The sequence below is a fragment of the Leptonychotes weddellii genome, chromosome 2 (genome assembly GCF_054177405.1).
Source record: "Leptonychotes weddellii isolate Sample4059 chromosome 2, ASM5417740v2, whole genome shotgun sequence".
Lineage (NCBI taxonomy): Eukaryota > Metazoa > Chordata > Mammalia > Carnivora > Phocidae > Leptonychotes > Leptonychotes weddellii.
In genome coordinates this window covers 125244142-125270035 of record NC_138370.1, presented here as the reverse complement: position 1 = coordinate 125270035, position 25894 = coordinate 125244142, and the positions used below count along the sequence as shown (strand labels likewise).

The window sequence follows — 25894 nt, the reverse complement described above, 5'->3', positions numbered from 1 at the left end:
TGGAGATTTGAAATTAGATTGGCTCATATTGAATATCTTCTAAGGGAACTGTTACTGTAGCACAAAAATAAACCCTTAATTCAGCATACACAATAAAGAGCAGAGGTATTGAATGGCTTTGGTGAAATTTCATATTGACCAAAAATTTTGCCTTATGTTGGGAGGCATGTGTATGTTGATAATATCAGTTCTGCTGGTCTGTCCTGTTTCTACAAGTTGGGCTTGAGAAACTCTGCTGATAGAAGCCTATTGACTAAACTTCCAGGGGTTTGGGGCCCCTTGGTGAGAATGAGGAGGGTTTTTTGGGGGGAAGCGCAGACGGACTTTTCTAAGTCTTGCTAATGAATAATGTTCAGTTCAATTATTTGGCCTATTTTTCTCCCTCCATGGTTTGTGGATGATTTTTTTCTTTTATACGTTTTTAAAAAGCAAAAGTAATAATCCCAGGATAAGTTAACTTTAGTTTGGTAGCAAATAATCTCTAATTTTCAGCAGCTCAATATAACAAAAGGTGTTTTGTTTTTGTTTTTTTTCCCACTCATGCTATCTGTCCAATGTAGATTGGTAGGAGGTCTGCTTATCATAGTCACTTAGGGACCTAGGTTGACAAAGACACCATCTCAACACTTGCTTCTTTGATTACTATGGCAAGGGAAGGGGATGATAGTAAATCATGCATTGCTTCTTAAGCTTGTTTAGAAGCAACACTCATCATTTCTTCTCACACATCATTAACCAGCAAGTCCCATTGTCATACGTCACCTCAGAGGGGGTGGGAATGCACAATCCTACCATTTGCCTGAAAGGAGGGGATCTGGAAATTTCTGGTAAACAACTCTGATGGCTACCACCTCGGTCATCCACCCACAAGAAAGATTTTGTACTTTTAACCAAAAGGAAATGTTACCACAGGATTGCTACACACCAGTTGTTAGATAAGGTCTCTGTTGATGTTTGGTTAGTGCTTCAGGCCTCCTGCGAATCTCTTGTCTTCTGTTATGGCACCACTCTTCCCTATCTGGTCAGAGAGCAGCAAGAAATAGTCTTCTGATGAAGTCACATATGGATATAGTCCCTGACCCCAGAAACTCTAGCCACCTTCTTGGGTGGGATTTTGTCTTTTAGACTCTGTAGCACTCAGGAATTTCTATTAAAATATGTTAAGCATTTCCTTGGCTATTTGTCATGAGATATAATTGCTTTTTCAATCATTCCAGGGAAGGCAACAGTAGAAATTTTTCATTTGACTTCAGCGGTTTCTGCAGCTGTATTCTTCTCTGGGATCCCCAAAGGACTTGGAGTTAGATTCCAAAGGAGCAGGCATACAGATTTATGTATTATCCAAGGAACTTGGGGTGGGGGCAAGTTAAAACATGAACCAAGTCCCTATTCTTTCTATCACTTCCTCCATTATCCTTTCCTTTCAATGTTGAAAACCTGGTTTTCTGGTGTCACCATTTTTCTGGTGATATTGGCCTACTTTACAGATATTACATCATAAACTTGCATTAAGGATAGTACTATAATAATCAGGATGGACTAAGCTGTGCTGTGGTCACAAGGAAATCCTAAATTTATAAATAGATCCTAAAATCCTAAATATTGGCTGGATTCAGTAAAGATTTATTTCTTTTTCATATCACAGTCTAAATTGGGTGGTTCTCTTTGGCTCTCTCTGGCTCCTAGTTGAATCCTGGGCATGATTTTTTTTTTTTTCAGGCCTGACAGTAGGCAATTATGGATCACAGGCCTCAGAGGGGCAAGCTGCCCTTCCCACACCGGACTGGGACAAAACATATTTCAGTCTCTGAAGGAGCTGTAGTCACGGGCTGGGTTCCTTCCTCCCCCCATACCAGCCATGTTTTTGTGCATAGTTTCATTCCTAGCCCAGCTCTGCTGTGACTTCCTCACTGGGGGGATGGAGGGAGAAACTTGGACAGACTTCGGTGCACTTTGGCTCAGCACTCAGGGCTTTCCCACTCCCAGTCCTTTTCCCTCCCCTTCCCCCCTGCCCCAGGGTCCTTAAAACCACAGGAGCCTTTTGTTTGGGAATCCCGCAGGAGAAAGCCATCCCCAAGTCTGTGGTGCTCTCTACCTGATCCTCGGCTGGTACTGGTATGGGATCATGGAGGGAAAGTGGACAGTGGGAGAGGTTGGGGAGTCAGCCCTTTCTCCAGTTCAACCTCTTGCTCAAACTATCCCAATAAATGATTAAAGTCTTGAGTGTTACTTTTATTTTGTTTTAGTTGGCTACTCTGACACTTGGCAGCTCATCTCTCTCTAAATTGCCTCAGCTCCTGAGAATTCTCCAAGGGGTAACTCGGGAATGCAAGATGTTTCCATCTCTTTATTATCTGAAGCATGTGTTTCCCAGGTCACTGTGAAACAGAAAAAGAGAGCAGAGAACTGTGCTGAGACATTAACAGCCACACCTCAAAGTGGTGTGGAGCATATTCATTCATATTTCATCATCCAGAACTCAGTTACATGTTCTCAACCTAACTGCAAGGGAGCCTGGAAAAGGAGTCTCCCTGTGCGCACAGGAAAAGAAAATGGATTTGTGTGAGCATTGAGCCAGTTTTTGCCTGTAATGTCATCTTGTTGAATATTTTTGCATGTGTGTCTGTGGGGTCTTTTGAGCAAGCTTTGCAAAAATAGGAGGAGATATGTGTTACAACTGAAAGGCAGAGGTGATGCCCCAGCTCTTCGAGTGTGAGGAATGAATGAACTAGAGAGGGAAATAAAGACAGGGGACTTAGTAACAAATCAAAATATTGAGGGGCATATCTTGGAGGACAATGGCCTTAACTTTCCTAGTCTAGAAAGAACTTCTGGATGATCTTGAGCGACTCCTCCCCTATCACTAATAGATTCTAAATTTAATCCTCCTGCACCAGCTGTACAATCTGGCATTTACAATTCAGTTTGGACTACTGAACTTTCTATCTTATACTTCTTATATAAAAATGACAAGTTTTAGTTACTTTTTCTTTCCCCACCAGCCTGGAAGTTACAGGTGGTCATTTCATGAGCATTCAGTGAATGTCTGACTAACTTCACAGTGATCTGTCCAGAGTGATGTGAACATGTGATGTGTTTATGTATCATGCTACCTCATCTCTTTCACCATGAAATTCTAGAAGTTCAGGTCAACAAAACTAGATGAAGAAACAGTGTTGGCACATGCTCTTGAATTCTAAATAACACAACCTCATATTTTCCAAATTACAGGTACATTTATGAAACGTCTCAAAAGCATCCATTCTTGTATGGACCCACTATTCTGACCATGTCTGCTTGCTATGAAACAGCTATTCAGTCATGTTGCCAAGAAGAAAATAAAACTGAATGCTTCCAGATAAAGGTAAAATATTCATATGTCAACTGTTATTTAGAGCCTTGCTCTGCAAAGTGTGGACTGTGGACCAGCAGCATATGCATCACCGGGCAGCTCATTGGAAATGCAGAATCTGAAGCTCTTCTCCAGATCTACTAAATAAGACTTCATTGTAATAAGATACTGAGGCAATTCATATTGTTATTACAATCTGAAAAGTATGATTTAGCATAGACATTACTTCATCATAAGTATTTAATATTCAAGTTACTATTGTTGCATATCAAAACACCCCAAAATTTATTGACTCAAGCCAACAACAGTTATATTATTAGCTCTCATGATTTTTGTGGGTCAGGAGTTCAGGAAGGGCTCATCTGGGCAGTTCTGGCTCATGATCTTTCTTGTGGTAGAACTCTGGGGAGCTGAAGCACCTGGGGGCTAGCTCAACATCGCTTTCTTCTCATAGAGTCTCAGGGTCTCTCCACGTGGTCTCTCTGCCTTGGCTAGTTTGGGATTGCCCACAGCATGGTAGCCTCAGGGCAGCTGGATTGCTTACATATAGCCAAAGTCTTCAAGAATGCATATTCTAGTGGCTAAAGCAGAAGTTGTATGGCCTTTTTATGAGCTAGCCTCAGAAGTTACTTCTGTCATACACTATTGGTTGAAACACCATAAAACCTCACCGGTTTAAAAAGGAGAGTATATAGGGCACCTGGGTAGCTCAGTTGGTTAAGCGACTGCCTTTGGCTCGGGTCATGATCCTGGAGTCCCTGGATCGAGTCCCGCATCTCGCTCCCTGCTCGGCAGGGAGTCTCCTTCTCCCTCTGACCCTAACCCCTCTCATGTGCTCTCTCTCATACTCTCTCTCTCAAATAAATAAATAAAATCTTAAAAAAAACAACAGGAGAGTATATATACTGTACCTCTTGATGGGAAGATTGTCAAGGTCTCACTGTAAGAAGAGCCTGGGATAGAAGATATCGCTGCAGCCATCATTGGAAAATACAATCTATCACACTTAATTTTAACCATGTGGCCTTTTCTCTTTCATTGAAGAGATGTAAATCAGTGATTAGTTCTAAGATAAAAGTACTTTTCACGCATCTCCTTAAAGGTTTCAAATATCAACATAAAATGACCATCTTTACTAGAGAGGGCACCAGATGGATTTTCCAAAGGTTGTACTGAAATGAGTAGTAGTTTGATAGTCATTTTGATGAATTCAAGACTAAATGCAGTGCCACTTTATTCTTACTGTTTTCTTTGATCTTCTCAGTGCAAATTTATCTCATATTCCTCAAAACCCCTATTTCTCTATTCCTCTCAAACTATTTTTCCTATCGAGCTCCTCATCATCTACTTTAGATAAGAAATTAAATATTGTATCTAGAAAGTTTCTGGCACATGCTCAGTACTCAATAATTATTGCTATTATCATTAAAGATATTTTCATTATCATAGAGAGCTTTAATATATTACCTCCCTCTCCATTTGTCCCCTAATGACTTTTTCAGAAGTCAATTCTGAGTTCCTAAGCAGGACAGTCTTTTTCTCCTTTTAGGTTTGTATTAATGAAAAACAGAAAAACAAATGATCATGCAGACTTATATCTCATTACTTCACATTTCTAAAGAATGAACTTTTTTGTGGAGGTTAAGCTTTTTTTTTTAAAGTAACTTGTGCTTACTCTTTTAAGTTTTCTTAATCTTAACACTTCTCAGTGGAGAATTTTCCTTAATGTATAACATGCCCCTGTAAAGTTAGCCAAGAGTTCTTCCCTCTTCTACCCCACTTTATGATCTTTACAGTATTGCTGCTTCCAGGATGTCCATTCCTAATGGTTCTTGCTTATTCCTCAGAGAAAATGACATAACCAAGTGTATAAAAATTGTGTTTATGATTAGAGAATGTGGTTTATGAGTTAAGTCTTCAGAGACTCTAGAAGAAGTAGACAAGCTTGTTTGTACTAGATTTTAAATGAGTATACTACATCAAAATAAAGATTAAAGCAATAATTACATTTATAATTAATTATAAAATATAATTAGTTAAATTTAATAATAATTACTAAATTAAATTATAATTATTGTGCTAGTTTTATGATTTGAATATTGCCTTTGTATATATTTTTTAACTTGTTCTTAAAAATAGCACTGTAAGGTATAGTTAGCCAAAGTAAAAATAATCTATGGTCATTATAATGTTTTAAGTGAAAATATAGAGCTGTTCTGAAATTTTAAAATATTACTAATATCCCCAGCACACAGAGATACCAATTTTAGTGTATTTCCTTTTATTCATTTTTCCATTCACAGATTTTATTTTGTACATTGTTGTGATCACACTGAATATCTAGTTTTGATTCGAGATTTAAATATATCTACTTTTTATTAGAAGTATACATTTTGTCAAAATTAATGTGCCATTATTTATTTATTTATTTATTTATTTATTTTTAAAGATTTTGTTTATTTATTTGACAGAGAGAGACACAGCGAGAGAGGGAACACAAGCAGGGGGAGTGGGAGAGGGAGAAGCAGGCTTCCCGCCGAGCAGGGAGCCCGATGCGGGGCTCGATCCCAGGACCCTGGGATCATGACCTGAGCCGAAGGCAGACGCTTAACAACTGAGCCACCCAGGCGCCCCTGTGCCATTATTTATTTTACCATCACTCTGCTGTTGAGACATTTTATTTGTCTCTAAAATGTTGCCATTGTAACAAAACATGCATGTTCTTCTTTTTTAATAGTTGTGGTTTTTTTTATGTAGAAGAATTTATTTGCGATAGTTTCCAAAGTAAAAATCCTGGTTTAAAAATTATGAACATATTTGGGGGGGGCTTCATTAATGTATATTGCCAAACTGGAGCATATATTCTAGATAAGCAGTAGGAGACATGTCCAAGATGACAGAGCTAGTAACTTGATAAAAACAAAATACAACTGTAAGACATTATTGAAATTTATTCTTGTGGTTCTCTGGATTTTTGGTTGCTCAATTTCATGTCTTCTTTTTATTCCAAATGTTTGAGGTTCTAGAACAAGTGATCTCTGGGAAGTAAGATGCTATTTTATAAAACAAACCAACAAACAAACCACATTGTGCTTTTGCATTTGGTCTCTTTTAAATAAGACAATAAGGACTTTCTAATTTTGAGGAGATAAACAACTTGTACTTTTCTTTCTCGTTTACTAACGACAAGAGGGACTTTTGCTGTTGCAGACGCATTTCTTTGATGAGTGTTTTTCTACTTACAGCTAGAACCCATCAGAAAATACGTTAGAGAAATATCTTTGAGGCATCACCATTTATGTGAAATTGGGATTAAATTCAACCACAAAGTAGCCAAAGCAGTGTAAGTTACTGATTGACATATGTGAACTCTGTTGCTGTTGGATCACCCCATTTGATCAAACTCATTTGAAAATCATTTTTTTTTCCATTTAATAATGTCTCTCAATGCAAACCTGGTTCCTTTCTCTATAGCTATGCTACTTGCCTATTCAATAGGGCACATAGAGCTGGGCTTGAAACTACACAATCCTCATCTCTATCCACTGTCTCCTGCCTCAGTTTCTTCCATCTGCTCAGACCCCTTATCTCTGCCTTAGTGCACAAAAGATTCTATACATGAAGATGCAGGCTCTTAATTGTTCCACAGGCTCTTAATTGTTCTGCCTGATAAAACCTGGCAGACAAAATGTATTCTTTTCTCTGGGAAGATAGGAAAGATTTTCGCTCTAGTGTCATGCAGAACAGAAAAATCTAGTGGTGTTTTGTGGGTGAGGATGGAAGAGTGTGGGGTGAGGAGAATTTGATGTTACTCAGTGTGCCTCTTTCCTGGCCCAGATTGTATTTCTGTCCAAGTTTACCTGTGAAGGGATGTATCCTTCCTTATATCACCTTCTTGCCTAATCTGGGACAGCATTGGGCTGGATGGAAGCTTAGTTCTCTTTATAAGGCAGGCCCATTTTCCCGATTGCCAGAGACATTTTGGGGATGTTGCTCAGTTGTCAACGGGAGAAGCAAGGGAAACCCAAGACTCTTAGAATTATTGTCTTTATGATGAAGAATTTTACTTGGAAAGTCAGGTCAGATAAATTTCCAAATTATCCATCTAAGCAACTCAGCTTCTTAAGTGATCATTTCAATGATGAAAATGACTATATTTTGCATGATTATGAATTGAATGGTGTTTGTTTTGTGATTTAGATCTTTGTGTGGCTCTGAGTGCTATCGTGGAAGAAATGGAAGGCATTTAAAATATACTCTCTTCCTCCTACATTTGCAAATGTGTTTCTATTATTTTGGTTACTCAATGAACTAGAACTAATTTTAGAAAGGATTGAATTCAAAATACGGTTTAAGATGTACTTATTTTTCTTTCAGGGAATTGGTTCTGCTGACTAAAAAACAACCCAAAGCTGACTTTTCTGAAATTGCCAGGCTGGCCGTGGATATTAAAAATCTGCATCAGACGTGCTGTGAAGGAGATGTAGTAGCATGTGTACTTGGCAGGGTGAGAGCCTCTCCTTTCTTAAAACTCACCTCAGTCTTGAAAATCTTGCAATTCTTTTTTTTTTTTTTAAGATTTTATTTATTTGAGAGAGAGAAGCACAAGCAGGGGGAGGGGCAGAGGGAGAAGCAGACTCCCCGCTAAGCAGAGAGCTCAAGATGGGGCTCAATCCCGGGACCCTGAGTTGGGGGCAGATGTTTAACCGACTAAGCCACCCAGGTGCCCCAAAACTTGCAATTCTTAAACAAAGGTGACCATGGTACGTCGTGAATCTAAAACAAAATAATGAGCATTTCTCAATCTTACCAGTAGAATTACCAGTCGTGTCTCCCCTCTTGTCTTGTCCCAGCTCAGGCAATGATTTTTTCTTCCTCCCTCCCCCACTTCTTTTCTCCCTCCACTCCTCCTTCCCTCCCTTTCTTCCTTACTTATCCTGTCTTTCTTCACTTTATTCTGTTATTCTTTAATTTTTAGAGCTGACCTCTAATTTCCTTCCAAACTGAGTTTATATTTTGTTCACCTTTGAATCCCAAGCAAGTCCCAGAATTGCAACCCAGAGCCCCAGGCCACATCAGCCTGGAGGAAAAAAGAAACGTCAAGAAAAAGATGTGGGCCTGAGGTTTGGGGGCACAAACTGCCCCTCATCCAAGTGTAAAGTCTCTAAATCCCAGAGAAGGAAAAATTGTAACTGTCAAAAACCTGATGAGGCTTTGGTAAATCAGAGGTTACAAGTCATGTTGCTATTCATTCTGCAAGTTAGAAAATTGAATAATGTTTCATCATGATAAATAAAATGCAGCAACAAAGAAGGACTAGTATCATAATTTCATGGGGATGTCCATGACTCTTATGGACAGGAGCCCCCACCTTCAACTATTTTAGTCCCATTCCATGAAAGATTAAGGGATATGAGTAACTACAGGAATTAAAATAGAAAGGCATTGCATAGACACTCAGTAGCATCCCTCGGAGTCTACGTCCTCAACCATTTACGTTGCTGGAACAGAGTTGGGGTCAGACCACAGCTCTTCTTTGGTACCTATTGTGGTTGTTAAGTCCATGTCATATTCAGCCCGACCACTGGGAAGGGTGGCCGTGGTCACCGCCCCTTTCATCCTGGAGATACACAATATAATGTTGTTCTTGAACTTCTCTCTGTATGGCAGGAATCCCAACTAGTGCTGGAAGAAACACTCCCCTGCATACTTAGAAGGAGTCCTGGCTTTTCAGGACAGGCTATTAGAATGTTATTTATTTGAAGATTAGGTGAACTTGGGGGGAAGAGTAAAGAGAAAGTGGGGGCCTGACAGACTCAGTCATAATTAAAACAAAACAAAACAAAATCTCTAATATCCTTTAGCACATAAACAATACCTATGCCAAACCAGCAACTCCATTTATAATTCTACACCTTGTCAGGAATGCCAGAACAATTGTTAATGATTTCATTGTATTAGCTAATATTCACAAGCAATATAAAATAACTATAAATGGGGGTGCCTGAGTGGCTCAGTCGGTTAAGTGTCTGCCTTCGGCTCAGGTCATGATCCCGGGGTCCTGGGATCGAGCCCCGTTTAGGGCGCCCTGCTCAGCGGGAGGCCTTCTTCTTCCTCTCCCACTCCCCCTGCTTGTAGTCCCTCTCTCGCTGTCTCTCGCTCTCTGTCAAATAAATAAATAAAAACTCTTTAAAAAATAAAATAAAATAAAATAAAATAATAACTATAAATGGTTCTAGCATTTCTATCTTGGTCCAGACTTTCATGGAAACAGGTTTAAAGTTACTGACTTGAGAAAGGTATTGTGTATGTGTTAAGAGATTTTTCATTCTTATTTTAGAGATTGGTTTTTTCTTTTTTTCAAAGATTTTATTTATTTATTTAAGAGAGAGTGTGCACATAAGCAGGGTTCGGGGGAGGGGAGAATCTCAAGCAGACTCTGAGCTGAGCACGGAGACCAACAAGGGGCTTGATCTCACGACTCTGAGATGATGAACTGAGCCGAAATCAAGAGTCCCATGCTTAACAAATTGAGCCACCCAGGCATCCCAAGGTTGTTCTGTTTTTAATTAGGATGGATTCTTAACATTAGTAAATGTTCTTTTGTTTTCTTAGGATCATCATTTGATTTCCACTTAACTTATTCATTGGTGAATCATATTAAAAGATTTCTTAATTTTTAACCATCTTTAGATTGTTTACATCCATCTCATTTTGCTATATTTCGGATTTTATATATACATAATTTTCAAATTTCTGTATTTGCATTTACATGAACTCGATCTAGAACTTTCAGGTTTTGGTATTCAGTTATGTTACCTTCCAAAAATTGCACTGTTTTCTCTTTCAAAATCTCTGAAATAATGTAACAATATTGAGAATGACCTGTTTTGTGAAGGTTTGCAAGAACTTGTCCATGAAATTGGAGCAGGGATTGAGACAGAAACCCGTGTGACAGTCCTCATCATGATAAATGCACCCTTTCTACTGTTTATTTTTCATATTGATTTAATGATCTTATTATTAGAGTATTTCTCCTAATGCTTTTTGGAATGGTGTATGGATTATATACCTTTGAATTATAAGTTCTAGAAAGTTTCTTATACTTATCGGTGCTTATATCATTCCCTGATGCTTCACAATATCACACCCAACTCAAAAAGCACATAACCTTTATAATAGATGTTAATTTTTAATATTAGGTGATATGAATTAATAGGGCTTATAAGTCTATTATATCACTCAGTCAACATAATTAAATTTTACGTTGTAGGGTTCTCTCTCTTTCTTTGACTTCAAGGCACTATTGACCAACATTCTGGGGTTGTATAATAATTGCTATAGTACAAACTTTAAAAAAATAATTTCTGCATGCAGCCGCTAATTCTAAGCATTTCACTTTTATTCAGCAAACACTTTTATAGTACTTAACCTGGGCCAGGCTCCTTTCTTTGTTCCTAATAATTATTAATCCGTTTAGTTCCCACAAGCTTAGGAAGTATTACTTTAACCCCCATGTTATAGATGAGGAAAACTGAGGCATCGAGAAGCAAGGTAGCTTGCCTAGGTCACAAAGTTTGGAAATAGCAAAGTCAAGATTAGAACTCAGGAAGTTTGACTTCAGAGCCAAAGCTGTCAAGCACTGCAATGATTTATTTTTCCAGTGATGACTGCAAAGGTGTGTCTAGAAGATGATAGGTGGTGGGAGAAGTTTTTCGAGTTGGAACCTCTGTGTTCTCACAATTTCTTTCATCAATTTTCTTCTCCTCTTCTGCTACCCTTTAAAAATTGGTATTCCCAGTAGATCTGTTCTTGGTCTTTTCCTTTTTTATTTTACACATGTAGTCCAAGATGACTGGCCTTCGGTTTCAGGAGTAGAATTCAGGGGTTCATCACTTACATACAACACCCAGTGCTCATCACAAGTGCCTGCCTTAATGCCCATCACCCTTCTAGCCCATCCCCTGCCCACCTCCCCTCTGGCAATCGTCAGTTTGTTCTCTATCATGAAGAGTTTTTTTCCCCCCCTATGTTCATCTGTTTCATTTCTTAAATTCCACATGTGAGTGAAATCATATGGTATTTGTCTTTCTCTGACTGACTTATTTTGCTTAGCATAATACCCCCTAGCTCCACCCATGTCATTGCAAATGTCAAGATTTCATTCTTTTGACGGCTGAGTAACCTTCCATTATATATATATACCACCTCTTCTTTATCTATTCATCAGTGGACACTGGGCTGCTTCCACAGTTTGGCTATAGTGAATGCTGCTGCTGTGAACATTGGGGGGTGCATATGTCCCTTTGAATTAGTATTTTGTATTCTTTGGGTAAATACCTGGTAGTGCACTTGCTGGATTGTAGGGTAGTTCTATTTTGAACTTTTTGAGGAACTTCCGCCCTGTTTTCCAGAGTAAGCCCCATCATTTCTCAACTACATTTTCTCAATAACCCCCAAAGATCCTACATATAATTTCCCCAAATATGTCATATAATCTCACTTCCAGGATTTTTTATATATAAAGATGAATAATTTTGGAATGTTCTTCCTCTTCCTTAGTTTCCAAGTAACTTTTATTTGTCCTTCAGGACTCATGTTGTTTAAGATCTTCACTCTGACCTCCACCCAGTCTGGATTGCCAATCTTTTTTCTTCCAAAGGGTCACATATGCACTTCTCCTACAACTTCTGTTATCCTGCATTATGATTGTTGTTTAATTATTTGACTCTCTAGTTAGACTGTGAGTTTCTTAAGTGCAGAGATTAATTTATTCATATCCACACGTACATAATTATTTGTGTGTGTAAGTAAATATGTTAGATATGTAAGCATAATAGTAATATTATAGCAATATATGTGGTAAATGACAGAGACAAAATGTTTTCTAAACTGGAATCCTAAAACAATAACATTGATAACAAGACAATAAAACTCTCCTTTGTATCTTGTGGGGCCAACCATGGAAACAATACTCTAGTCGGCCTCCCCTTAAATTCCTTAAGAGATGTGAAAAGAGGGGCGCCTGGGTGGCTCAGTCGTTAAGCGTCTGCCTTCGGCTCAGGTCATGATCCCGGGATCCTGGGATCGAGCCCCGCATCGGGCTCCCTGCTTGGCGGGAAGCCTGCTTCTCCCTCTCCCACTCCCCCTGCTTGTGTTCCCTCTCTCGCTGTGTCTCTCCCTGTCAAATAAATAAATAAAATCTTTAAAAAAAAAAAAGAAAGAAATGTGAAAAGAGCTTGTGACACTTGAGTGAGGTCAAATAGAGAAGGCTTCCTTATTAGAACGAGTCACTATACATGACCTTTTGGGTCTCTCAGTTTGCCAAGGATAAAGCAATAGAAGATGCCAAGTTCTTCTCTGGTTTTCTAGTAATAACAATAAAAATAAATAAGTTCAGAATGAAGTCATCAAAAACAACTGCTCCTTTTGATGTTTTATAGAGCCGGCTTATGAACTATATTTGTTCCAAGCAGTCGGTCCTCTCCAGCAAAATCAGCCCATGCTGTGTGCGGTGCCATTCCAAGGGGAATGCGTTATCAACTCGGAAAATGACGATGAACCTGATCTTCCATCTTTGCCACTCAGCAGATTTACAGAAGACCGATTTGTATGCGCACAGTTCTCCAACAAGCCAGATGATTTCCTGCAAGAGTAATACAGGTTTTTGTAAAATCTTCGTAATGGAGTACTGTATTTATGGACTTTTTGGGAAGGGTTGTAGACTTGAATGATGACAGAGGCTAACCCATGATGTAAATGAGTGACTCAGTTGTTCAAGAGGAGATGCTTGGTGGAGTCAAAAGTGGCAGCTACTTATACAGCTCCAGCCACTTGTTAGCATATGGGAATGTAGGCTTGGGGTAGTTGGGTCTTCTATTTTATTTTATTTTATTTTTATTTAAATTCAATTAATTAACATATAGCATATTACTAGTTTCAGAGGTAGAGGTCAATGATTCATCAGTCTTATATAACACCCCGTGTTCATCACATCACATGCCCTCCTTAATGTCCATCACCCAGTTACTGCATCCTCCCACCCCCTTCCCCTCCAGCAACCCTGCATTTTGAAAGAAGCTGGAAGCTGCTTGATTTTTAAGTGTTGACAACTAATACAGAATTTTTAAAAACACAGTGAGGGTCAAGTATTTGCAAACTTTGCTCTAAGGTATTCATCCCTAAGGAATGGCTTCAGGTTGGTATACCTGGTGAGCTCTTCTATTTTAATTAATTTAATACCTACTCCCAAAGCCATGGTGTGGCATTTAAAGATTAGAGAGATGGAATATTAACATCTCAGGTGTCCATTCCGAAATGCATATTAATTTGTGCAAGACAAACTGATTTCAATATGTAATATTAAAACAATATTGCTGTGTGATTGAAGTATTTCCAAAGCCACTTTGTGAAGCATTATTTGGAGCAATTAAACTCCAACAATGCATAAGAATTTGAGTTTTCTTCAAAGCTCTTTGTAGAATGACTTGAGCTATATTTCTGAAATTACATTTGATATGGCTTATAAAAGTAAATGTCACTGCCGGAACCCACTCATTCCTAAACTTGCATTTGGTACTGGAAAAGTCGATAGGCACAACTTCCTATTGGAAATCACATTAAGCTATGAGTTGGGAGACCAGATTTCCAAAGACTAGCTTTGTCATGCATAAACTTTGGAATGTAGGTCAAGCCACTTAATTTCCTTAGGCTCTTGCGTTCCAGCTACTAACTGAGGGGTTGGATAAGATCACTTCAAAGGTGCTTGTGATTCCTTCGTAAACATTCTAGGGTCCAGATTTCTCTTTCTTGTAACCCAGAAGAATGTATAGATTATGCTTGGACCACTCCAGCTTGAAAACTTAGCTGGAAAAGAGGGGAAGATGATGATTTAATACCTAGCTAGCACTTTCTATCAAAAAAAAAAATTCTAATACTTATAAAATCTAGCCTCAAAGATGATTGAGGAAAGTGTTCTCCCATCCAAATACTGGAAATTAATTTCTCATAAAAGTAAGTAGTGACCCTGAGCCAGAAACTATCAGCTTATCAGATTGTTTTGGTTTCAAGTTCTGAATCTGACACCACTCCTGTGTGACTTTGGAAAAATCACGTAATTTTATTGATTCTGTTTCTTTATCTCAAAATGTAGTCAAGTAAACCTCCCTGCCATCCTCCCAAAGTTTCCAAATGCCTAAAATCAGTGAAAATATTGAATATTTTTCATAATCATAATTAGGTTTTGAAGGAAAACTCATGGCTTCTGAATTTTACTGTTTCATATGGATACAGGTTTCTTTATGAATATTCAAGAAGACATTCAGAATTGGCACTTCCTGTGATTTTAAGAGTGGATACGGTATATCAAAATTTATTGGCAAAATGCTGCAAATTAGAAAATCCTCTGGAATGCTATAGCCATGGGGTACATGCGTTTTTCTTTTTTAGCTTGTTACTCATAGGTGATTACCGACATAGGAAAAATTCCTGGGCTGTTGGTAGCGCCATATTTTGTAAAAGGATTGTGCGCCTTCTTGCTAATTGCCAACACTGCACAACAAATATGACTTTCATCTAAACCAAAGGCCCCATCATCATACTATAGCAGGTCCCTAGGTGAGTCACTGTCTTAGAGATTCTGTGCTTCATGAAACGTTCTCTGTGCCATCTTCCCTTTTAATGAGTGTCTGCTGGGACCCGTAGCAGATGGCATGAAAGCACAGCATATTAGGGTATGAGAAGATGGACTATTTCCACTAAGTAGTCCTGGAAACTCTCCCTGTTTCAGGCCAGAAATCATACTGTTCACAGGCAACAGCTCTGTTTGTGCATCTGACATGAAAAAAGCAGGTGACCTTACATATGTGACTAGATGATCACGTATCCGTGGATTACCAGGAACCAGGTTGGTTCTGGCTTATGTTATTCTAAGCAATGGCTTACATATTTACAGAGGGTGGGATAGTGGTTGAGTATTGAAGGCATCTCTTGTCCTGTCTGGGCTCAAGCAGGTATATCTATCACATTTCTGTTCCCAGAGAGAAGGATCAATGAAGGTAATTTATTCCCCTGTGGGTGAGCACCCTTTTGCAGCATCCCCAGTAGACCTCCACAATAATCATTATGACAATAGCACCTTACAGGAGCATGGATGTTTAGAGTTCACAAAGCAACTTTACAACCAGTGTCCTATTTGATCCTCACACCAGCCCAGGAACATAGGTAATGCCAGAATTATTAACTGCATTTTGTAGATGAAAGTATTGAGTTGTAGAAGGTTTAAAAGACTTGCCCAACTTCACACAGGCAGTAAGGACAAGGCTAAGGGTTAAATCCAGGCAAACAGTTTGCAAATCTGGTAAAATTTTCACTGTAACAAACACTGCTCAGTAAGATCAGGTACACTGGGTCAGATTAGTTAGGATGATAACCTGTCCTCCTACTGAAGAACTAAGCCTGAAAGGTCACTTGTATTTTCCCACTGGAATTTTATGTGCACAGTTGAAGAACTCTTTGAACTAGCAGTTAGTTCCGAGATTTCCATTTGATTCACTTCACTGTGTATTTGTGGAGTGCTTTACCATATTAAAGGCTGCTGCATGTTTTTATTAAACTGTGACTTCTTAACACGTATCTGTATTTCTATGCCTATATCTGTATCTCTGTATCTGTGCTGTTTATGTAAAAAGGCTGTATTATGAAATATAACCAACACTCTCTGACCAATCAAACTTAGATCTGTAAACTACCTTTAAAGATCTCTTTGGCTCGATGAATGATTTGCCTTATGCTTGTATAATACACCATATCAACCCACAAATGAATTTATATCATCAGAAACTAAATATCAATCTTGTTGTACCACTTCTTTTCTCCACAAAGTACATGGCCATTCCTGTTTTACCAGAACGTGTTTTTCAAGATTTGCAAGCTCACTAAGTAAATAAAGCCCTGGGTTTAGGAAAACAGTTACATTAAACTATCAGGGTTTTGCAATCTTACCTCAAGATATATTGTTACAGTGATAACACTGATTATCTTTATTTTCCAGCAAGAGATGTTCCAAAGAGTGGTTCGTGAAAGCCGTGAGCGTGTAAAACATCACTGTGATTTACACGAGAAATTAGGAGATGCTAACTTCCATGACTGGTAGGCTTCCAAGATATTGTCCAGATTTGTGCTTGTTAGTGAGTTTGTGTTAACTCCTGATGCTGAGAGCTGCTAAGATTCTACAACCAACCTTGAAATCTCAGAGGCCAAGGAAAAAATGAGTTCAAAATTAACCTAGCTATCTTTGTCTTGATAATACAGATGTCCACATAGCCTTAGGTGTTTCTACATGGCTTTCCAAGCCAGTTTCCAGATTCCGGCCAATATCCAGAAGTTAGGGAACCAAGCAGGCCCTGGCTGCTTTCCTGCTGTCTCTTTGGGGTCTTCTCCCTCCCACCTAGACATTTAGTTAGGGCTTTGCCTGCAGTGGTAGGATCCTTTTGTCAGTTTCAAGTCTGGTCATATAGTAAATTTAGTACTTTCACCATGGAGGGTAGAGATGAATAGATACCTTAGCTATTTGCCAGAGAGAATACATAAGCCTCTTGTGTGCAGAGAGACGATATTTCAAAGATCACTATGTCAAAAACCAAAAGCCAATTTTTAGTAATCTTTAGGGTCTTACTGTAATAGTCTATTTAGTAGAGTGTTGAGGAACAAATCAGTTTGATATAGTGTCCCATAAATTCAGCTTGAAATTGATGTCGTTTTAAGACTCTACTTACATCACATTTGCTACTGTCCCATTAGCCAAAGTAAGTCATATGGCCAAGCTGAGTCAAGGGGTAGAGAAATAGACTCAACCTCTTGATTGGAGGATCTGCAAAATATTGTGTCCATTTAAAAAACATATATATCACACCACGTGACTTGATTTGGCTAATGAAATGTGAAAACTTTGGGGGCAGAAGCTTTAACAACCAGTGCATATTTTTCTATTTTCTCCTTTCCTTCTGACACAATATCCAGATACATTTGAGATGGTAGCTGATCTATCTGCCTTGGTTCCAGATAAGCAAAACCACCATGCCAAATTGCACTGGACATATGGCTTGAATAAGAAATAAACCTTTGTTTCTTTTTTTTTTTTAAGATTTTATTTACTTATTTGACAGAGACACAGCAAGAGAGGGAACACAAGCAGGGAGAGTGGGAGAGGGAGAAGCAGGCTCCCTGCTGAGCAGAGAGCCCGATGCGGGGCTCAATCCCAGCACCCTGGGATCATGACCAGAGCCAAAGGCAGACGCTTAACGACTGAGCCACCCATGCGCCCCAAGAAAAAAACCTTTGTGGCTTGAAACCATGCAACAAAGTTGCATTTTTTGTTATTACAAAACCTAGTCTATCCAAACTAATACAAAAATTGTGCAGGAATTAAAGTGATATCTTAAAGGAATAAATAAATAAATAAATACATATATACATACATAAATAAAATTAATATCCAGAATAATGGATCCAGAAAAAAACTATTCTTTCAGAAAGAATATTTGGCTTATTACTTCTATATTGTGTTCATTTGCTAATGTCTAGTTTAAGGATTAGATCTGTGGTTCTCAAAATTTAGAGTGTATCAAAATTACCTGGAGGACTCGTTAAAACGCAGCCCCATCCCCAGAGTTTCTCATTCTGTAAGTCTGAGATGAGGCCTGAGAATTTGCATTCCTAACAAGTCCCCAGGGCTGCTGATAACTGCTGGTCCATGAGTCACACACTAGAACCACCAGATTAGGTTGCCTGCTCATTGGATGTTACAGCTAAATTCTTTCCCCAGCTCCATTATAATATAAAAGCAATGATTGATTCTGATTTTTTGTTGTCTTCAAATCCAGGTCAGTAGAGTCTTTCTCCTTAAAATCTTCCTCATATCCCTCTATTCCCACCACCACTATCCTAGTTGAGTCTATCATTGTCTCTCACCTGGATTTCTGGAATGGCCTTCAACTACTACTTCCCTCATGTTGCTTCTTGCCCACCTTCATTCATTCTTTATATGGCAACTGTAATTATTCTAAAAACGAAGCAAATCTGATTCTGTAACTAAGCTTTCTTCCTCTTTCTGTCTCCAATCCCCAATTACCACCCCCAAACTCCACAAAACAAAACCACAATCACATTCAATGTCTCCCCTCCCACTTTCACTCCCCTTCACCAGGTTCATTTTTTGTTATTGTTAGATCTCAGCCCACCTGCCATTTCCTCCAGGAGGCATGCCTGACCTTCCTGAGATGGGATTAGATGCCATTCTCTGTGCAGCTACAGCACTCTAAATTCCTGTCACTACATTGAGTGTTCCTGCTATCTCACCCATTAGGATGTGAGCCCTGTGAAATTAGGGCCTGTTTGCTGATTGTTGCTGCCCCCTTATTCCTACACACTGTAGACACCAACACAGGCTGTAAGAGCCTGTGTATACATTTATTTCAGAAGCTGTTTATTAAGTCTGATTTTGCAGCCATCCAAATTAGCTCTCACAGTACCCTTGATAAGTACCCCCCCCAGCAAAGGATCAGGGTGGAGTAATGTGTGAGGTGTGAAGAGAATTCTAGGTATATTGAATAAGTTCTTGGGTCATTGGAATAAGGACTAAAAAGAATTAAACCTTGTTTAATGTTTCGTTCAACCTAAGCTAGAGATTGTCAAATACTGAGGAAACTCTAGAATTCTTCATTTTAGGCACATGGTCATTGCCAGGAGTAAGAGGAAATTATTCTTTCAGGCTCATAATCCTTTATACTAAGAAAACCCCACAACTATCTGCTCAAGAGTTGGTTACGTTCACAAAGAACATGGCAGCTGCTGCCACCAAATGTTGCCCACTGAGAGATGAGCAACAATTTGCCTGCATGGAGGACTCGGTAAGTCCGTCTTGACTTCATGTTTGCCTGTTCTTGAAGTCCTAATCTCTAGCCTCCAGCAATCAATCTCATGTTTGTGGACACATCATGAATTGTCAATGGAGCTTAATATTTCTATCCCCAGGAGACCTTCTTTTAGGCCAGCTCATGCCAATTGTCTCGATTAGCAGCAGAGGTAAGACTGTTACTTCTCTAATGGTGGTGATGTCAGATTCAACAAGTCTTTACCTGGATCATACTCCACGGTCTAACTCTTGGATTTTCAAGCCAACAAAATTGACTTTGTCAACAACTTCAAAGAAAATGCTGATTTTAGACTAAGTCATCCTAATCAAATGTATAGGAAAAAACAAAACAAAACCAAAAAACAGTCACCACACCTCTGACACCAGATGTTTTTCCACACAAGAAGCAATTTTCTGTGACACCAGCTGGGTGTCCTACAATTTAACTCATTCTGACAACTCTATCTGGAGATGACGTCAGATTCCACAGGTTAAGGGCTCAGTCCTACAAGACTGCTCCCATCCCACTTCAGATAACATTTGCAAGTTCAGGTTGTCCCCTGTGATTTTGACTAACCAGCTATAAATCTAAGGTTCCCAGGATCTCCTTCTCAGGTTTGATTAATTTGTTAGAGCAGCTCATAGAACTAAGAGGAATACTTACTTAAGTTCACCAGATAGGTAAAATATTTGATAAAGGAAAATGAGAACTTCCAAATGAAGAGATACTTAGGGTGAGGTCTGGGAGCATCCTGACTGCAGAAGCTTCTATTCCTGTGGAATTGGGATGTGTCACCTTCTTAATATATGGATGGGTTCACACACTTGGGAGCTTTCCAACGCCCAAACTGTTGGGATTTTAAAAAGCTTCCTTATGTACACATGATCAATTATTAATTCATTTCCAGCCCATCTCCCCTCTCTGGAGAATGCGGGGTGGGGTGGGGTTGAAAATTCCAAGCTTCTAATCATGGCTTGGTCTTTCTGGGACCCAGCCCCCATCCAGGAGCCCACCCAGAGTCACCTCATTAGAACAAAAGATGCTCTTAATTCCCTTATCACTTAGGAATTTACAAGGGCTTCAGAAGACCTTTGTCAGGAACTGGGGTCAAAGATCAAATATTTATATTGTCTATTATCTCACATCAAACTCACAAGTGTTAAATTTATTAGACAGAATACCACCACTGTGTTCATTTACAATGAGAAATGTCTTTCCAACGGCATCAATAATTGGGCCTAATAACTAGAGTACACTTTTTCCTGAATCAAAATACTTAGGAAGTTGAATGAGAATATGGGTAGTTGTGCAAATGGAATCAGAAGAAGGGAAGGGATGGTCTTAAGGGATATTCTTCCAGGCTATCCTGAGAAATGAGAAATTATGTCTCCCTCACAATGGAGAACATCCCTCCAGGGACCTGTATGCTCATGTCTCCAAGATGTAGTCTCCAGGTCTCTCTCAAGTGGTATTATTTTAACACTACTGAATTCTTATTTGGTGACAGTTTTCTCTGCCCTAAATGTTCTTTTTTTTTTTTTTTTTTTTTTTAAAGATTTTATTTATTTATTATTTGAGAGAGAGAGAATGAGAGAGAGCACGAGAGGGAAGAGGGAGAAGCAGACCCCCCGCTGAGCAGGGAGCCCGATGCGGGACTCGATCCCGGGACTCCAGGATCATGACCTGAGCCAAAGGCAGTCGCTTAACCAACTGAGCCACCCAGGCGCCCCTCTGCCCTAAATGTTCTTGATAAAACATCTCCTTTATGCTAAATTGGTCTTTCTTGTGATAAAACATAATTTTTTTGATTGAAGATATAAAAAATTTTATTATCTAGCACTGTCTAACTTTTATTTTATTATAAATTTTTGTTATCTAGTCATGCCTTCCTTGGAGAACTCTTTCAATTAGACTTACATGTTTCTAAAGCCTTATTTTTAGGTGATCTCTTTGGTTACATTTGAAATGGATAAACTCATACATGAAATGTTGATGCTTACTGGCTTCAATTACTTCATTCCCAAATACGTAAATGATTGGGAATTTGGGGAGTCATACTTGGAAAGGCATACAGGCGGGCTTGTAGACAACATCAGGATAAGAATCAGACACACAAGGAGCAAAGCAAGGTGACATTTCTAGAAGAGGACAAAGAAATGAAGGTGATAACTGAACTAGGATCCAAAGATTTCTTTCATCATTCATTCATTCATTCAATAAATATTCATAGAGCATTTACCATACGCCAAGTTCTGTGGTGTTTACAGATGTCCAGTTTTAGAAAATAGAAACAAATTGGATTTGAGCTTCTTAAGTAAGAACTCCACTTATCAATTATACTTCTGAGTCAAATTAGCAGTGGTGTTGACTTGAGGCTTGATTTTAATTTAAAAGAGCATAAGAAACTCCTATCTTAAGTCAACACTGGTCTACAAATTGGACTGGGAAGGAACCTGGAGGTGGAGTCCAAGTGAACTCAACTTGAAGATGAGGGGAAGAGGGAGGACAAATCTGGGAACCAGGCTGCATCTGACACTCCTGCTTTTTCCCAAACAGTGAAATCCAGGCCCAACTAGAAGAAACCAGAATTTGAGAATCTTTATGAGTCTTATTTTCTATGGAGTAAAACAAAACAAAACAAAACAAAACACAAAAAAATGACCTAAACCTTATGGCTCTTATTTTAATTCTCTTCTGGGAAAGGCAAAACTAATTCTTGGAGGTTTATGCAGAAGACATGAGGCAGAGCCTATCAATGCTGGTGTGGGCCACTGCTGTGATGCCTCCTACGCCTTCAGGAAGCCATGCTTTGATGATCTGCAAGTCAATGGAACTTATATTTCTCCGCCTTTATCCTGTGACCAAGTCATCAACCTTAAAGAGAACTTGTGCAAAGCTCAGGAGGAGGAATTCCAAACTGAAAAGCAAAAGTAAGAATACTTGTTTAATTTGTTCTTTAATTTGTTCTGCCCACAAGGGAGCAGGTATAGAGAACTGTAAACTGGGCTCAGATATAAATATGGCATAATGAATGGATCAGCTAAATGTTATGTTAGAGGTCAAGTAGAATGGAGGATATTCCTGCAGTTTTGCAATATGGCTATCATGGTTGCTACCCCAATTAGATCAGCTAATGAGATGGAAGTCTATGATCAGAAAATATTGACAGAGAAGTACATTAATTTATTTTTCCTAAAATGGGAAATTTGGAACATTTGTACGTGTGTGTGTATGATATATACATATGTAATGCATTGAAAACATTTATAAATTAGAAAATTTTATGAATATAAGTTATTACTTTGCAAAGTGTAATTTGGATTTGGTTGCTCTTTCCAATACTGAAGCCTATTGGTGAGAAATGTTGCCAATAGAATACAATGTCTACACATTCGAGCAAAGTTTCCCAACATGTGTTCTATGTAGAAAGGGCTTCTGGATGAAGTCAGCAATAGAGTCTGTGGGTTGACTGGATGAGTCTGTTGACCTGGGCCAGCCTCAGCCATTCTCAGCTGGGCTTGCTCAAGAGTGTATGGTCAGCTGCTAAGTCAGCTGGGAGCTGGCTGGCCAAGGCTGGCCTTGGCTAGGACGGTTTGTCTCTGCTGCACGTGGTCTTCTGTCCTCTGGCAGATTAACCTAGGCTTCTTCACATGGTAGCTGGGAGAAGGTGGATGTGTGGAGGTCTCGCGAGGCCCAGGTTTGGAACCATGCAATGCCACCGATGCTGTAAGGTAGGTCATAGGGCCAGCCCAGATTAAAGTAGGGTATGGAAATAGACTTCATTTCTTGATAGAAAGAGTTGGAACATCACATTGTAAAGGACATGGATACAGATAAAGATGGATAATTGGTCCATTTTTGTAATCAATCTGCTGCTTGTGGATCATTAATACAGTTGTTGAAACTACAGAAAATGATAAATGTCAAGATAATAGTGGAAAGAGAGGTGATACACCGGGTCTGAAGTCATCAGAAATGAGGGAAAATGACCAGACTTTCTATATGGGGCAGGAATAAGTGTCGATGAGGGATGTTAGAATTTGATAATGTGAACTTCAAAGGAGCTATGGCTTTTCAAAGAGGATGAAGAAGAGATATCCTGGAAGTAAAAGAGACCTAGATACTAAGGTAGGAGTTCAAGCAAAACAGCCTCCCCTTGAAAGGTCCTGGGGGAAGCTGTATCCTCTGGGGAGCCTCATGTTTTCTTATAGAGCAAGACAGAGAAGTTCAGAAGAGAAGCTGTGGATAGAGGGACGTTTTCTTGAGAAAGCCTCAAGTGACAAAGGAGACAGAGGACCAGGAGAGCAGGAGATGGGTCAGATTAGGGGTGTAGAAACCTCAGCATGGTGACAAGTGACCTGGGAGACTCAGATTTCTGAGTGTGACTGAGGCTGAGGTGACTGAGGTGTCACCGGCTTGGCTTTGGAAGTAGTGCATCAGCACACATAACTTTAGAGCAGCCGATTTGCCCTTTGCCACTGAGAGCATAAGGTGATTAAGATCTCACAGGTGGTTGGCATTTTCCCCAATTCTCCCCACTCCTGCATAGATGGATTGAATGGAACAGTTATTGTCAGCTCTTAGAAAAGAGACTTCTTGTTTGCTGCTGTAGACAAAGAATTTCCTTTCTTAGCAGCATCAATCATCCATCTCTTCACTCCCATTCCACTCCTGAGCCTGGAGGCAAGATACTCCCATGGTCCAGGCATTTTCCCCTAGAATGAATTCGGCTTCTGGTGAGTGTGCTGTTAGAGGCCCCATTTGGAGATGACCAAAGGTGACCATTCTAGGAAAAGCCAAAGGGTGAAATTCTGGTTTCCCTGAATCAGCAGCATGCATTGATAGCACTCCAACCCCCCAACAGTGGGGCAGTTCCCTTCTAGTGCCCCTGCTCCTGTCCTCAGGAGAAAGCAAGTGAGCCCTAGTCCTCATTATTCCTTCTCCCCCAAGATCATTAGAAGTGGTAGCTTCCTGTATTTCATTTATTTACTGTAATTCATTTATTTACTCTAAGACATGCACTTGCAGGGTCTAAATATTCCGAGTCCAACAATATATCTTGCCAAGTGAGGCAAAGTTTTTGTTGCTTCCAGAATGACACATACTCCCGGGCAGCAAGCACAGGCTGTTGCTTGCTCTGTTTTATCACAGCACTTGCAATTCTTAAGCCAGCTGACCCTTGGAATCCTTTCTGCAGTTGTCAAGGTGAGCCAGTCCTAAACTAGACTTTAACACTTCCCAGGAAACCCCTGAAGACCATTGTTAACATTTAGTCAGCCATTCTTTTGTTCGCTCAGGCTGGATGTGGGAATGTAGGAGAATGAGGTCTCTTCTAGTGTGCACATTTGCCTTCTCTTGAGGAAGTTCTCTGGGCATAGATAGGCACCGCTTTATGTATGGCATCTCACCAAATCCTTACCATAAATTTATAAGGTAGATAATATTATATGCCATTTTAATTATAAGGTAATTGAGGCTCAGAAGGCAAGAAGACTTGGTATGAGATCATGCAACAGGTAAATAGGTCGTTGAGCTGGAAAATTCACCCAAGCTATCTGGCTCAAAGCACATATGCTTTAACTACCAACATATAGCTTTTAGTGTGCCCTAATCAAGGAATTATAATACTGGTTATAATTTTAAAACACTGAACTCTTGGGGTGCCTGGGTGGCTCAGTTGGTTAAGTGTCCAACTCCTGATTTCAGCTCAGGTCGAGATTTCAGGGTTTTGAGTGCATGGAGCCTGCTTAAGATCCTCTCTCTAACTCTTCCTCTGCCCCTCCCCTCCTACTCACACCTGCGCTTTCTCTCTCTCCCTCTTAAAATAAAATAAAGTAAGTAAATAAAATAAAATAAAATAAAACACTGAGCTCTTAGATAAGGGCTAGATAATAAAAAGTATGAAATATTAGGAATCATCCTTGTTCTAGTGAATTCACTGCGTTCTCTGTATGGAGAAAACAGTAGCATGGAAACAGTTAACGTAGAGATTTCTGGAATATTCTGTGAGAATCCATGTTAAGAGTCAAGGGTCAAATTGGAAAAAAAACAAAAAACCTCTTACTTTCTGGGATAGTGGCAAGGGCTCTCTATGGCTTTCTTACATTTATAATTTGGGCTGACCATCACAGCATAAACGCAAAAACAAGAAAACAAAAAAACCGGTGAAGGGGCTTCGGGAGGGGAAAGAATAATTGAGCAAGGTAGAAGAGAAGGTAGAAATTGAGATCATGTAATAAGATAGAGATAGTCAAAGGGAAATAGAAGTTCAAAGTAAAAAAAATTTAAAGTCCAGTTAAAAAAATATTGAGTTGAAATGCGAAGATTTAAGAAAGTATATAAAGACTAGAATGTGCTTTAAATGAAACGGTGGGTAAATTTAATGAAAATGAAAAACTGAAAACAAGTTGATGGTACTGAATTAGAAATAGGATTTAAGATGTAAAAAAGTAAATTAAAAATTTTAAGCTAAAAAATAGAATTAAGGGAACTATTTTTAAATAACAGTGGTCAGGTTGGTAGGCAGGGAGATCAGGGTGGGAGAGGGAGGAAGTGGGCAGGAGAGGTAATTCAACTGCAAGCAGATTACAAGTGTTTGACAGTTTTTGTGGGGAGGGAGTCAAGCTTC

At 39.3% G+C, this 25894-nt stretch overlaps 1 protein-coding gene across 1 annotated transcript in view; it reads left to right on the top strand.

Moving 5' to 3' along the window:
- LOC102741548 (alpha-fetoprotein-like) overlaps positions 1-25894 on the top strand; it is a 45778-nt gene that overhangs the window by 5178 nt on the left and 14706 nt on the right. Inside the window, 9 exon segments of the mRNA XM_081812292.1 lie at positions 3232-3364; positions 6598-6695; positions 7730-7859; positions 12796-12865; positions 12868-13006; positions 14645-14777; positions 16404-16501; positions 19122-19260; positions 21970-22196. Of these exon segments, the coding sequence (XP_081668418.1) occupies positions 3232-3364; positions 6598-6695; positions 7730-7859; positions 12796-12865; positions 12868-13006; positions 14645-14777; positions 16404-16501; positions 19122-19260; positions 21970-22196 (1167 nt within the window).